The sequence below is a fragment of the Mchenga conophoros genome, linkage group LG13 (genome assembly GCF_057382185.1).
Source record: "Mchenga conophoros isolate Kocher_MC1m ecotype Shallow Benthic linkage group LG13, M_conophoros_male_GT1.1, whole genome shotgun sequence".
Classification (NCBI taxonomy): Eukaryota; Metazoa; Chordata; class Actinopteri; order Cichliformes; family Cichlidae; genus Mchenga; species Mchenga conophoros.
In genome coordinates this window covers 16,905,892-16,920,930 of record NC_140538.1, presented here as the reverse complement: position 1 = coordinate 16,920,930, position 15,039 = coordinate 16,905,892, and the positions used below count along the sequence as shown (strand labels likewise).

General features: G+C 42.2%; 1 protein-coding gene across 2 annotated transcripts in view; it reads right to left on the bottom strand.

Moving 5' to 3' along the window:
* Nucleotides 1-414: 414 nt before the first annotated feature.
* LOC146561060 (semaphorin-4G-like) overlaps nt 415-15,039 on the bottom strand; it is a 30,832-nt gene continuing 16,207 nt past the window's right edge. Inside the window, exons 4-16 of one of the 2 annotated variants that reach the window (XM_085296796.1) lie at nt 12,983-13,045; nt 12,752-12,850; nt 12,453-12,546; nt 12,255-12,368; nt 10,802-10,956; nt 9,710-9,885; nt 8,961-9,105; nt 7,950-8,172; nt 6,607-6,722; nt 6,340-6,494; nt 5,957-6,015; nt 3,100-5,432; nt 415-1,321 (exon numbers count right to left, since the gene is read on the bottom strand). In XM_085296796.1, coding sequence (XP_085152922.1) covers nt 4,435-5,432; nt 5,957-6,015; nt 6,340-6,494; nt 6,607-6,722; nt 7,950-8,172; nt 8,961-9,105; nt 9,710-9,885; nt 10,802-10,956; nt 12,255-12,368; nt 12,453-12,546; nt 12,752-12,850; nt 12,983-13,045 — 2,397 coding nt within the window. In that variant the 3' untranslated portion in view covers nt 415-1,321; nt 3,100-4,434. The remainder of the gene's footprint in view (nt 1,322-3,099; nt 5,433-5,956; nt 6,016-6,339; nt 6,495-6,606; nt 6,723-7,949; nt 8,173-8,960; nt 9,106-9,709; nt 9,886-10,801; nt 10,957-12,254; nt 12,369-12,452; nt 12,547-12,751; nt 12,851-12,982; nt 13,046-15,039) is intronic. The other variant, XM_085296795.1, reaches the window with a different exon arrangement.

Here is a 15,039-nt window from a genome sequence, read left to right as displayed (position 1 = left end):
GGGAGGAGGGTAGTTCTGCACTGTGGCATTTCCGATTGAGTAAATTCAAAAGGTGCATCATGAATGTAAGGCCTGCAGCTCGTCAATACAAGCTCCAACATTGGACGTTGTCTTTTAATGCCTTTGCAGGACACAGGACGGACATTATGCAGTTGGTTTTGATCAACGGCACTCTCCTGCTGGCTCCGAACCAGTCCTCGGGTATCAACCTCACAGCAAAATTTTCCGTACCAGTCTGCGCTTGCTGCAGGAACTCAGGCCTGCTTCCAGTTACAAAGCAGATGCTTCACTGGCAATATTTGCAGGCTTACATAGTTCGCTCTCTCTCTCCTCTTACATATAAAAAAAAGCTTTGACAAGGATAGGATTTCTTTCATCTACCTTTGTATCTGCAAAATCAAAAATGAAGAAGTCTTTGAAGTAGAAAGTTTTATTCAAATTCATCATGACTGAAATGTGAAGGAACCCACTTCCCTTTTAATTCTTTGTGTTAGCTTAATAAAAGAATTGGATTTGCTGTGTGCACAAGCATGCAAACAGAGAACAAAACAATTACAGTGACAAAAAAAGCTTAACGATCCCTCATTAAGACATTAGGAATATTGTGAGGTTTATATATAATTTGGTGTATTTTCATTTCCCTTAGTAGGTTATAAATACTCACTTCTGTGGTGCTGGTACGGCTTCTGCATGCTTTTTGTTTGTCTACCGTGCTTCTATTTATTACATTTTGTGCAACACAGGCAAAGTGTGATCCTCCTTTTTGTTAGGCTTTTGTTTAACAAGTGGCACTTTGACACAAAACATCGACAGTAAATTCCAAAACATACAATGTACAAAATTACAAAATAAATATGCAGCTTCTTTGAGGGATAAAATAGGCGCACAAAACAACAAACTTGGCACTTTCGATTAATAGTAAAATGAGTTTTCTTTGTCCTTTACTTAAAGAGAAACAGTGTTGAAACAATTCATGCAGCAAGTGAGGGGAAAAAAGGTTATTACATGAAACGGAGGGAAGGGCACTCTGCGCACACATAAACACACACGCAGCTGCTTTCTGAAGAAGAAATGCTGCTCGGTAAGACACGGGAGCCAACAATTTCCTTTCCAGTTGTTGCTGCTGGGGCAGAGACTCTTATGCTGTAGCCCTTATCCAGCCTCGCTTCAGGCGCCACTGTCCACTAACGACAGAAAATTTGATTTCAGTGCTCATTAAAGAATATCTTTGCAGCCAGTTTTGCCATCTGACACTGGTTGAGAGATGGTATCCTCGGGAATGAAATTAAGTGGGCTTCAAACTGACCTGCGCTCATCACACCTACAAACGAGAGAGAAGGCAAAAAACATTCAGCGTTTCCACTGCAGCGAATAAAACTGCAAATCACATCAAACCCCTGTAGTTGTGTTCACCTGGTGTTGTGCTTTGAATCGAGGTCAAATGGTTTTAATGAAGGCTTTTAATGTGTGAAGTGTTCAACCTAAGCTGACTGGAAAGCCGAGCTCAAGCCACAGCTACGCTGGCGTCCTGACATCACAGCCGTGTTAGGTTCAATCCCACGTACGACTTTACATGTTCGTCACTCGTGTTTATCATGATGTTGTTTACACTCGAGTTATTTTTGCTTTTCTACTCTTGACGTACAGCAATTAAATGGAAAACCACACCCCATGCCCGCGGGTATGAGAAAAATAATTAGAAACCTGAGAGTGTTACATAATGTAAATGTCCAGGGAGACTTCTCACTCAGTTTCTCCATCCTCGTCATAAGTAGACTGTTTAATTAATACTGTGCTCAGGCATGGGAGCTGAAGATGCAGCAAGAGAAGATGGATTAGGAAAATAAAAAGGACTAAGAGTGAGACTGAGCAACATAATGGCCAAATCAGCCTAAACATTAATCATTGATGCAAGAGAAATTTGTTTTAATTTCCTGCATGGCTGGGTTATTCCCATAAATGAATTATTCTGTCAGAGTGTAATTTGTTCGAGATAAGACAATGCAGCTGTGAATGAGTTTACAGCATATGTTTTCAATCGGAAATCTGTGAGTTTACATTCCTGCACAAATTATTAATAACCAAGCTGATCTAATTGATACGCTGTTAGAGCATACAGGTGGGTAGAAACTGTGTGTCCACTACTGTGCAAAAGTCCTGAGCCAGACCTCATTTCTTTAAACTTTGCTAGGGAAATGGGTGCAGCGGTTTATTGAAACATTCAAAAATCCATGAAAATGAAGTATATAGGGCAAAAACAGAGTTTGCACAATGAGTGAGCTTGAAGGTCAATATTTGGTGTTACCACCATGATTCTCAGACAAGCCTGAACTATCTTAGCCAAACTTTCCTGTAATTTTCTTAAGTTGTCTTCAAGAATAGTTTTCCAGGTCTTTGGAAAAAAATTCAAACCTTTTTGTTGGATTTTGGGTCAAAATCTGATGGCACTTTTCTGCCTTCATAACTTGCCAACACCAGGGTTGAAATGCAACCCCAAGCCATGACATAGCCTCCACTCCACGGTGTTTTACAGATGGCTGTAGACACTGCCTCTGTTCTGACCTCCTCTATACATATTGACAATGATCTGAACCAAAGATTTTAAATCTGTTGGTACTGATTTCCAGTCCAGATCTTGCGTACTTTGGTATACCTCAGCCTCACTGTGCCCCTTCCTGGCACACATTGCACACCAAGCTTTTGGCTAATAGCTCTTTGGGAATTACCTTGCTGGTGTAAAATTACTATTTACACCTGTCAGCTGTGTGTTTTGGCATTTTTCATAGATTCAAGTAAAGAAATGGAGACAAATGTGTTTTTACTAAGTTATCTGTTATGTGTAGACAACAGTGACCTATAAATGATAAAGAGACACCAAATTCAAGGGACGAACCAAACATAAAAGCATTCCTTTGAAAATGTATAAGGACTGGACTGAAAGAGTGAAAAAAGCAGCCAATGCCCAAAGAAAAACTTTGAAGACCTTCATAACTATTCCTCAAAAACCACTTATAAACAATTACAACAAAGTCTGGCTCCTTGAAAACAAAATATAAAGAATGAGGGGTGTTTATCTCTCTGGTCCATAGCCTTAAGTACCTGTTTGGCTAACAGCCTGTGTAGAAGATGTATCAGTGCAATATAAAGACGATTAACCTTGGAACGCTCTTGGCGAACTCTGTTTCCCGCAGTCTGTCATTCTGTGTGACGGTCTCATGCAGGGTGTCACTCAGCGGTGGATTCAGGCTCAGTCAGTGTTTTTCTCCTGACCCACTGTGTCAGAGAAGGTCCAGCAGACACAGCTGAGGTCTGCACAGTTGCAACTCATCACACTGACAAGGGGGGGAAAGAAAAAAAAACTTCCTCTGGCTGGCTGGTTGCAGAGTTAATAACAATGACTTTAAAATTACTAGCATTTAAAGTGCACTAAAATAATTATAATACTGTCACATATTATCTTGGGATGTCCATCAGTACTTGGTGAAATAATCACTATTTAATACATTTTCATCTAAGGGTTTAATAAGTTTAATCCCTCATGAATTTTGCATGTAATGTGGACTCTAATGGCTACTTGAAGGAATTAGTAGATATTAATTAAACTGGAGTATTAAAGGCTAACACACTGCTTCATGTTTTAACCATTTATGATGCATTAACAGCATCACCTGGATTATCAACAAATTAACACAAATAAAATTTTCTGCAATTTAAACAATACATATAAATGATTAATATGATAATTATCTACTAAAAGTGGTGCATTACGTGTTTAGTAATTATATAAATCAGTAAATAAAGAAATACTTAGTTAAGCAGGGTTAATATTAAATAATGATTAGTTCACCAATTGATGGCTGGTGTAAATGTTATGTGCCATCCAGTCCTATATTACTGTAAAATATTGTGTTGGTTATTGCAATTAGTTAAAAGCAAAAACATTGCGCACCACGTTCCCTCCCCTCTCTCCCTTCATGTTTTTAAAAATGCATAGGCCATCTGTGCTCAAACGAACTCTGGCTAGCTGCCCTCCGGTCTGAATCGACTCTTCACATGTATTCATATTCCAGTGTGGCTCAATTTGACTTGTTGGTGGAGCCTGTGCATCCCGCTTTGTGCTCTGTGGATCAGAGGGCTCAGACATGACACTCAGATCAGACTGGGGACTGACTGCACTTGTTCTTATGGGCAGTTTTGAGGTGAGGTAGATTGCTCTTTTTTGTTGTTTCATGCTCGGCCCCTTCACTGGAATTTATCTTCTCATTTGTCGCGCATTGGGAAATTGGGGAATTCAGTTTGACAAGCAGTTCAAAAATAGGAATGTCTCATTTCTGACCCTTTCACTGCTTTAGACCACAACAATAATGAGTCACGTGACAGGCACCAGCTAAGAACACTTAGCAGTACGCCCATTATAGGGGAAGCTACATCTGTCTACACAGAGCTCTCATCCGGCCTGGGCAGCAGCTGAGTGTGTTTCCTCTTCTCTAAGATCTTGTTGAGCTCCTCAGCAAAGGAATAACCAGGTGGTGACATATTTTCAGAGTCGCTCTGTCTCAGGAGCACATAGCTGTTCCCATGTATCCTCCTCAGGACACTAGGCAGTGTTGCCGACAGCCCGTTGGAAAAGTCACACCCCGGCGAGGTAAGTTGAGGTGTGGGGGGGAGAGGCGGTGCTGGGGGAGGAGGTTCATTACTGGGTGAAGTGTGACCCTCGCCAGGGACAATCTGTAGTAAGCCTCCGTCCTGGATGTTGCCGTTATGCATATTTGAACCTCCGTTACAAATGCCGTTGCCATTACAGTGACTCGAGATGGTCTTCAGCTCCATGGTGGTGGAGTTTCTGTGCTGTTTCCTGTTCCTGTGGTGCTTCTTACCACTCTGGTGGGCCGCAGCCGCAGCCCGTATTGAGTACTTTCCTCTTTGGCCTACTCGCAAACAGAAGCCCACATAGATAAGAACCACTGTGAGAACCACGCACAGGCCTCCGAGGATAGTGATGAGGGAGAGGTAGATGGCCTTCATGTTCCTGGGGGAAAGCAGATCTGAGTGTGGGAGAAGAGGGCTCAGCAGTGGTGGCTTGCCCCTCTCTGTCTGGGGATGCTCACTGGGGCCTCTGACGGTGGTAGAGCTATGAGTTGGATCAACAGGCGGTAGAGGGTGCAGGTCCAACTGGATGGTGACATTGTAGGTAACTATTGCAACCTTTACACTGTTTTCAACGCCGTAGCAGGTGTACAAGCCACTTTGGTCCTGCCGGGCATTGATGATCAGCAGGCCATCTGTGCCGGTTCTAAAACCAGAGTTGAGGTCGTACCCCTGCACCTGTCTGCCGTCCAGCATCCAGAGGGGCGTCGCCAGATTGGAGCTGAGCTCGCACTGCAGCAGCACGTCATCACCGACCCGCACCGAGCGGTTCCGGTGAACAACATCTGAAAAACACAAGCAAGCCCACATGTGCTGAAACACAGATTTCATAAGAAAACCCACAAATCAGCCACAGACACGTTTTATATATATGTTCATTGTTTTACATCTACTGCATTTATCAAAGGCCATCCAAAGTTATTGAGGCATGAACTCCAATTACAAATCTTTTAATTCCTGCCCTCACATTACCTTACAATGAGCGAGGGAGTGAGGGGGGTAGAAGAAGCTACACTTTATCAGATTGAAATTGAGGAGTGAGAGAAGGACTTCGCCTGCCTTGAATATCAAACAGATTTCTCTCCAGAGATGGCAAAAATGTGATTAAAGAAGGGAGGAGAGGATTTTGCCAACACAGTGCGCATAATCAACTTTCAAAGAGGCCTTCATGCCATCTGATGACAACTATGCATCTTTCGAGTCCTTCCATGCGTTCTCTATTTTTAATCTCCCTTTTAAGCGTTACGTTTTTTTTTTCCGGTTTTTTTTGGAACAGCAGCACTGAGGAGCAGATGAGATTTCTGCGTACCGCCTTGCGTGTTCTCACATCCCTTGGTGCCATGCTGGATATCCTGGATTAATGTGGATCTGTGAAGAGAGATAAATCATAACAATAGGTACATCAGTACAAGGAATAAACAGGCACCTTAACATAAGAATGTCAGCTATTTATTGCTTCGATATCTGCTTTCTAGAGAGGAAGCGTATCTTTCCTGAATAATCAGGACACCTAAAGTACACAGGCTATGCTATGTTTACAATCACAACCATCTGCTGTCTGCCAGCACTGAATTACACAACAGCGTGACAGTGTGACAGGGCACGCTGATACTTTAACTTTACTCAAATCAAACGTACAAAAGGGCACTTTAATCACCTGATCTAACCACACACACAACCTTTCAAACTGACCTGTCTGCTTGCATCATGACGTCCACACACTCTGCTCCGTTCCAGGCACAGTGCGGGTCCCTGGCAAAGATGCAATCATAGCAGGAAGTGTATCTACCACAGCTAGAGAGTGGCAGCTGAACCACGCCTGATGGAGAGCCCACGTACACACTCCACTGAGGGAGAAACAAGAGTCATATATTGTATAGGACACATAGGACACAGATGACTTTGTTTAAAGCAGAAATTGGATCTAATAAATGTGGCTGTCTGTGCATCGGTCACTACCTGTTTGTCAGATATCAGTAGATTGTTAACAGGCTGTGGCTCTTCAAACAGCTGAAGCTCCTCAATAATGTGCAGCTGACCTTTGATGTCTACAGCTTTGTGTAACCAGCCTTCATCTGGGTGACACAAAGGGGAATCATTAGAAATAAAGCACTATACATAACACAAAACACACTGTAATACAAGCTGAATGAAACGTGCATGCCTATCAGACACTGGGTTATAGGTTGAATTATTATTTATCCATTGATTAATATGTATTTCACCATTTGGTATTGCAAACACTGAAGATTGTTCTTTCCTTTTACATACATTAATAAGTGCTAGACTACGGGTAAATAAAATCATTTTGGACAAAAATATTTGGTCACACAGGCTCTTAATCTTTGAATTCAAGTGTTTTGAGTCCCATTGCTGCAGGTATTAAAAATTAAGCAGCTAGCCATGCAGTCTGTCTTTACAATCAGTGTGTGAAATGTATTTACCCCTAGATATTCCATGATCAGCTATAAGTAGTTATTACAAAGTGGAGTAATTTAGAAACCAAAGCAACTCAGCGAAGAAATGGAAGACCATGTAAAGCTACAGAGCTGGTTCGCTCAGTGTGGCCATGCACAGCTGGTGACAGTTGTCAGTGCTCTGCTGAATCAAGAGCATCAGCATTCAAAACATCTTCTGGCATTAACATCAGCATAAAAATTATGTGCTGTAATACGGTTTTTAATGTCTAAAAGGCTAAAAAAAAATAAAAATGAACAGATAAAATTAATTTGCTGTAGTGTGCTAGCATTGTGCTAGGGAGAGGCAGGAGAAGGACTTTTGACCACGTCAGAATGTTTCGCAAACTGAAACAATGTAGTTACATGCAAGTAGAATTGCAACATCAAGTTGGCAGTGGACCAGGATGACACAAGACTGTGTTCAAGAATCACTGCTCAACCTTAAAGCCGCTGAGTACAGATCTAAGTGCTTTTTTTTTTTCCTTCCACTCAAATGTTGCTTATATTTCCCATATGAGCTGCTTGCTCAGTGCTTGAAAAGCCACTGACAGGATGACTTGTTATTTTTGCTTGTTTCTTGTGAAACAAATGAAAAGCTGGTTGAACAAGAACTACAGGAAGTCTAAAATTATATGTAGGTGGACTGGTTCCAGTGACAGCAGGGGTCTTGAACCTCCCTGTAAGCCACAAGGACCTCATCACCTCTGGAACAAGGAAAGCTTTGTGTTTTCAGTTTTTACACCAAGCTAAGCTTAAGTTATCACACATTTAGAAACAACAACAATTCAGAAAAAACAATTATTAACTGGCTGCAGTTAATACCTGATCTGAATTTATACACACCTGTGCCCATGTACAATACATGGTAAGTTTTTCCATCTAATCCCTGGGCCGTGTGCACACCCATGTGTGTGTAGTCTGTGGTCCTCCTAAACAAAAGGGGGCGTCGGTCCTTAGGCTCGACCTGCTTGGACATCAGAGGATGCCTCCTGACAAAATTCAGAACATCATCAGGCAGGGAAGTGGAGAAGTTCATGTTCCTGGCCCTCAGAGCATCAGTTATACACTGCAGGAAAATAAGAGACAGACAAAGAGCACAACAAGAGAAGAGATGATGAGCAAGTAGGAAGGCATGATGTGGGCTGTAGGGAACAGCGGTATTTTTGACTTATTTGTAATAGAGGCCAACACTGGAAGGCAGAGAGGGTGTCAGAGAGCTTAGCGATGGTTTAGTGGGAAAATCGGGATCAAGACGAAAATGTGAGAATGTGAAACACTGTGTCTGGGGAAAATTTGACTTTTTTACTTTGACTACAATGAGCCTGCATGGGTTCAGCAGCTGGCTTGTGCTGACATGCGGGTGAATCAGCTTCCTCTGTACCTGACTAAGGGAACGACTTTCCTCCTCTCTTTGTTCCTTTCAAATCATTTCAGCCAACTCTTCTAAGAGGCTTTCACGCTCCCAAGTTAAAACGCTTGACCGTTTCTCCTTCCCATTTAATAGCAAAGTTAAAATTAAGTCCCACAAAGTGTTGAAGTGACACTGCAGTGGATGATGTCTGCTCCTGCTAACGATGACACGGCCCTGGCTGCTGCACTAAGCCATTGTCACCCAAGCTGCGAGCTTCAGTTAATCGCCATGGAAATGGTTTTCAGTGACATAAGCTGGTTGTGTTTTGAGCTTCATCCTTGAGGCCGCCACTCATTTTCTCAATTATTTTCCCTTCATCTATTCCTGTCCTCTCTTTATGAATCTTCGCTTTGCATCGGTTTCATCTGCTCTCTCTTAGGGAGACGTTATTTGTGTGCTGCATAGTATGTTTAAGGGATTCATTGGCCAGTGTGTGCATTTACCGTTCCAGGTCGCGGGTCAGGGATCTTTCCAGTGTATTCCTTCCACTTAGAACCAGAGTCCTGGTTCTCCATGTAAGGTCCTTGAAAGGCTTCTTGGACTTCAGACAGAGTGAACCGACACACTGCAGACGCCTTCACGTTTTTCCTAAAGACATCAACTCACACAATGAGAAAGACCAGAGCGCGAGCCGCGAACAATAACAGCAGTAAACCCAGGGTTTCCATAGTGACAGCAGTAGAAGTACAGTAGATCAGTGAGTCACCTCGATGAAATGATAGAAAAAGATAAATGGGATGAAAGCGTGGGGCAGGGAGGGAGGGGGAGACGAACGCTGAAAGAGATGGTATGAAGCTGATTAAAAGTTATATCTGTCTGGGACGAATAAAAGAGAAGGAGGAGAGAAGTAAGTGGTTTTAGAGAAGTGTAGTCGGACCTGAGGTAAGAGAAAGGAGAGCCGGTGAGGAGCAGTATCCCAACCATGTGCAGTATTACAAATAGATTTAGTGTCACTTGTTAAATTTTGAGTACAACTCTTCCCTTAAACTGCTGTTAAACTTCTGCAATCAGCTTCTTTTCACACCGCCTGGATAAAGAAATTCCTTCTGTCTTTCATCCTGTCCCTTCACGTCGTCTTTGATTGTCTCAGCGCATCGATTGCTGCCTTTCATCTCCATCTCACTCATTTGCATTTGCATCCTCAAAGACCCTGTCGATCAGCCATCTTGGCAACATACAAATTCGCACTCACCACTCAGGGCCAAAGATGCCGTAGAAAAGCATGTCCTGCGGCGTTTGGCCAGGCAGAGCGAACACGCTGCGCAGCATGTTGAAGTGGAAATCATACTCGGGAAGAGAACAAGTCAACCGAGTCTTGAGGAAGGACGTCCACCGTTTCTGGAGAGTTAAATGGCCTCCGCGGTCTTCCTGTAGGATGACAGGTGAGGAGGAAGGAGAAAAACAAGAGGGTGGAGGAGGGAGAACGGGGGAGGGGGGGGGGGGGGTTGATGTGAGATAAAAGAAAAATAGACTGAACACCACTCAAGGTGGCACACGAAAGGATATGAAGCTCCTGATGAGCACAACAGATGGTAAGGGAAAGCAATAACGATATATTCAATAAGGTTGTAGCTTCCCATAGGTAAGACTAATTTACAGATTTGTGTGTATGCGTGTGTGTTTATCCTCAGCAGGTTGAAAGCACTCACAGTGGAGTGAGCTTCTAATTGGATGTGACAGCCACGCGTACACAGAGACATCTCAACACCCATTCATTATATAAAAAGCTTCACTCGAGGCTGCGGGTCTTTTGGAAAATCCAAAAAATGGCACCATTTGGCTTTTTGATTTTAACCTTAAAATGTATTCAGCCTGGGGCAAATTGCTAGCATCACACATGTAGCCACAAGGCACTGCTATTAGGATGAATACTTTGCCCTGCTTTCAAGGAGAGAACTTGCGAGCTGACTCAATTTTAAGGCGCCAAAGGAGAAAACAAGGTTAGAACAGTACAGCTGGCTCATGTCATTCTTGATACTTTATCAGGCAGCAGGAAATCTAAAACTTTATCGATACAGGCAGCAGACGATGCTAAATAGTCTTACCTGTAGCCATCCACCCGTCTCACTATGACTTACACTGCCTCTCTAACCAATTCATCAGCTACACAGTCTGCTCTTCTAATTACACTGAGGCCTTGTTCCAAATGTATTCTTTATCCAGCCCCTCATCTATTACAGCCCTCTCTTCTATCATAAGCTAAACCTTCACTCAAGTTGGCCTGACGCAATCTTTCACTCCCACATGAAAAATATCTCACGCATCTCTTTCAATCTGCACTCACCTTACAAACCCGAGCAACTCGTGCCACCCGGCTGTGGCTGTAGGTTGGTGTCTGTTGCTGGCTTATTTCAGTGAAGAAGAAATAGATCTTGTCGTCATCGCCAGTACTGCTGCCCACACTCTCCCTCACGAGAACCGAACCCACAAAGTCTGCCTCTGCAACGGGGGAAAAAGGAGATGCACTTATTGTAAATGTGACAAAAGTCTTTTGAACATTACACAACACTGAACACAACTCTGTTCTCAACTCCACCACGACGCCATGTTGTAGGCTCTGCTACTCTAGTCTCTTGGTGATTACTTCTTCTGGAGGCCACCCTAAACAACCTGTTGCTATGGATCCCTTGGCTTCGGCTCCCCACTTCCCCTGTGTGTCCAACCAGGTTATAACTACCCATTGATTCCCATTGATTATTGAAAGGAATAAGCACCATAAGACACTGCCTTACATCTGCCCTGATCGATAAGACACTATGTAACAGCTGTAATCCTGTCCTGGTCTCTGACCTGCATCTGGGATTATCTTGGTCCTGGCAGTTTTCACCTATGAACTCCAAACAATGTCAGAATAATCAAGTCAGGATATTGAACCAACATTGTTCTCATAGATATGCAGCACACAACAAGGAGACTGTATGAACTCTGCTATCACTACTGAAAACTAGTTAGGTAGGGCATGCAGGGGCCGGGACCAACAACACCCACACAACATACCTGCCCTACCTTCTCACATGGGCACAATTACAGCAAGTGAACAGCACATGGACTTTCTACTAGGAAGCTGGCAGGTTAAAATACCTTTTAATGTCAGATTAATTGAGTGTGGCATTTGTATTGAAGCAGGCAGCTCTGTGCAAGGAAATATCTAGAAAAGTTCCGGGCTGCAGTGCATGTGTGAGATCAGCTTAAAACCTTAAAGTCTTGCTAATTACTCTGTGCGGCTAATGTAGTGTCAAGTTAAATGCTAACAGGCACACAATGCCAACTAGTACTTATATAGTGCTTTTCTACTTTAACTATCATACATGCATAATCTGATAGACAAATCAGGGATAAACTGGAGTACGGTATCTTGTCCAAGACCACTGCAATGTTGAGCATCTGTCACAAAGTATTTTAATAAGAATTTTAATAAATTATCATAATGATTAATCCTGACAGGGACATGAAGGCTAACTTCATGATGATTGCTGAGATATTTGAACCCGAACCAAAGTGTTCGATTTACAAACTTGGACTACAAACCTCAATCAGTAGCAGTCGTAACGTTAACCATTACATAACCAATCCACTGAAGCCGAAGGAGTATGTGAGTCACCAAGGATATTCCAGCAGAGAAGGTCACGTGGAGGTTTAACATGACGTTAGCTGGCTGTTTGCTCAGACCCCTGTCCACTTGCACCATCCTGCCACCCAAACGCACTAAAGGAGCTTTTATCCTGCAATGAACTCACCATTCAGCCAGCGTGTGGGAGCATCTTCTGTCTTCAGCGTGGGAGACGGAGAGTTTCGGCGGATATCTGGAAAGCTCCTAAACTCATACTGGGAAGCTGTGTATATCTGCTGGTCTGGAAGAAAAAAAACCAGTTTACCAGCTTATACAGCTGTTTATTGGAACTCAAGAAGAGACTGGTTTATTTTAACTGCCTTACCTATAATGAGGGCAGTGTAACCTGTTGTGGGGCCATAGGGGCATTTGTCTCTGCCTTCTTCAGGCTGAGATGAAATCACAAATCTCTCCACGTCCTGTATAGGAACAAAGATTTGAATATGGAAACTCCATGCACAAAGGTATCTTTTAATCACAGAAAACTTACAAACAAAACACTGGAAAATAACAGAAAGCACACGCTTTCTTTTTTAGTAAAGGTCACGGCTATAAAGCAAAAAATGCAATTTCTAAATATGCTGTATTTTCACTGCTGTAAAAAAAATGCATATATGTACATACTATGTATGCACAGAGGGGTCTGTAGGCATTAGTACCACACGTGTAGAGATGAGTTGAGTTGAACCTCTGGAGAAGGCGGATGTGATTAAAACACTCGGTCTGAAAGAAGAAGATGGAAAAAAACATATTGCAAAGAGCGAGCTAATATCAACACATAAAATAGACCCATATCCAAAAAAAACAAAACAATAAAGGGCTGAGGGTGGAAGAACGAGTGCTGTAAATGCCTACCTTATTGTCTTTTCCCTTGAGCCGGCACTGATGTTTTTGCTCCGGGGAGGCCTCCCAGTCAATCTATAACACACCAGATAACATACAGTAAGACAGAGATCCCCAAAAACGGATGGCTTTATATCACAAACCTACATAAACCCCTTTGGACTGTGCCACAGACATGACAGCAGATAAACTCTGATAACGTTACTTTTGCTTCGTCAGTGCATGCATTAAGAATGTTATCATCATCATCTGAATTTGTTGTGTACTTAGACAGCTGCGAGTTTGTTTGTTTTTTAACAATGAAAGTAAATTCTTACAGCAAGACAGAGGAGTGGCACGCACATGACTGCAGCCACTCCTTACAGCACAGGATAATTAGCAAACCAGTTTAATGCCAGGTTGTCACAAGCTAGAAAACAAAGTAGCATGGCAGCTAAAACATCAAAGAACTCCAAAGCACACTTTTGCTTGAATGAAATTTCAAGTGCCTTTTTTCTCATAACATGGTTGTGTTTAACTTGAAGAAAAAAACTTTTGAAACAACATACAAGCCCTCATCGAGGAGTCTTTTTCACTGGTGTTCCACCAGTAGGAACTTTCCACTTGTGGTTTCACACCAATGGCAAAATTCCATCTGAGGTGATAGTGGAATATTCCACCAGGGCCGCATAAAGGCCACAACATTCATCAATTTTATACATCAAAAACAACACACAATAGCATAGATCACAGACAATATAACACCTCAAACAAGGTTTATAAAACAGCAGTAAAGGTGAGTCATTTAAGCCAGGGTATTTAGTACCCTGTACACTGTAAAATATGGATTTTCTTGTTCAGCTAATTACACTATACCTCTGAAGTTAACAATAAATTTTAGGGATTGGCTCATTTTTTACAGCAGACACCCTTCCCAACGCAACCTTCCCATTTATCCAGGTTTGATACCTGCAGTGAGAGCACACTATTTTATGACTCCCACACACAAGGCTTAGTTTGTGTTTCTTCTTAGCTGCAAAGAGGGAACCTTTCACATGTTAACAAGCATGCTAACTCTTACACTGTCAAAATAAATGAACCTTCCAAAGACATTTATGTTGCTATAATTTTCTATAAATATGTAAGAAATGAATAAATAAACTGAAGAGGACACTGCTGAAAGTCAGCTGAAACATTATGTTTTGCACTGGTGTAGAGGTTGGCATAAAACTTCCCGAATTCGCCTCAGAAGCAAAATTCCCACCTTTCACAACTGGGACTAAACATAAAGACAGGTTTATGCAGGGTGTCACAACCCCTGCTAGATAAATATGGTCCAAATAGGAGTCGAAAATTACACGGAAAAGGTTTCATGTTGAGTCTGTTTACTCAACAAGAATTTATGTGTTTTGTGAAGGTATAACACACGGCGCTGAAGCTTGAATTTTACTGTTGACCTCACAGGAGTATTAGTAACAAGTAGCTGAAGAGGACGAGTCAAGTTTCCTGAACACTTTCAAAGTAAAGTCAACACCAGTGCAGAAAAATCTATTAAATCATGTTGCCTTGATATTTTGACTTTTTTCAATTTTTTTCCATAGCGTACCAGTCAGTCACCTCTTTGTGTGGAAAGAGCAATTCCAAAGTTGTAATGTAGATGAGTTCCTATGAAGGAAGTCCAAGTAGTGTCTAGCCACGGGCAATTACTACTGCCTGTGCATATTCGCATATTCGTGCTCCGCTAACCAACCCTGCAAATGTCCAACAGTGATGAATGAGGTTTTACATTTAATGAAATGATTAACAGTAAACTCCTTTTTAGATGCGCAAAAGACATATGGAGCAGGGTTTTCAGTTCTTACTGAAGACAGTCAACACTAATTACCTTATTCTAGAGCACACAGTGCTGAAAGTCGACACAAACTGAAGGCAATATTTAAGAGTGCTGATTTTAACTCTAGTGGTCCTGGTGGGGTAATGCTAAGAATATTTGATTGAATACAGGTCTCGGAGTTATGTTCGAAATTTCACAGAGGGTAGGAGATACGCTCGCTGCAGCTTCCCTGTCAGAAATACAAAACAGACTATGA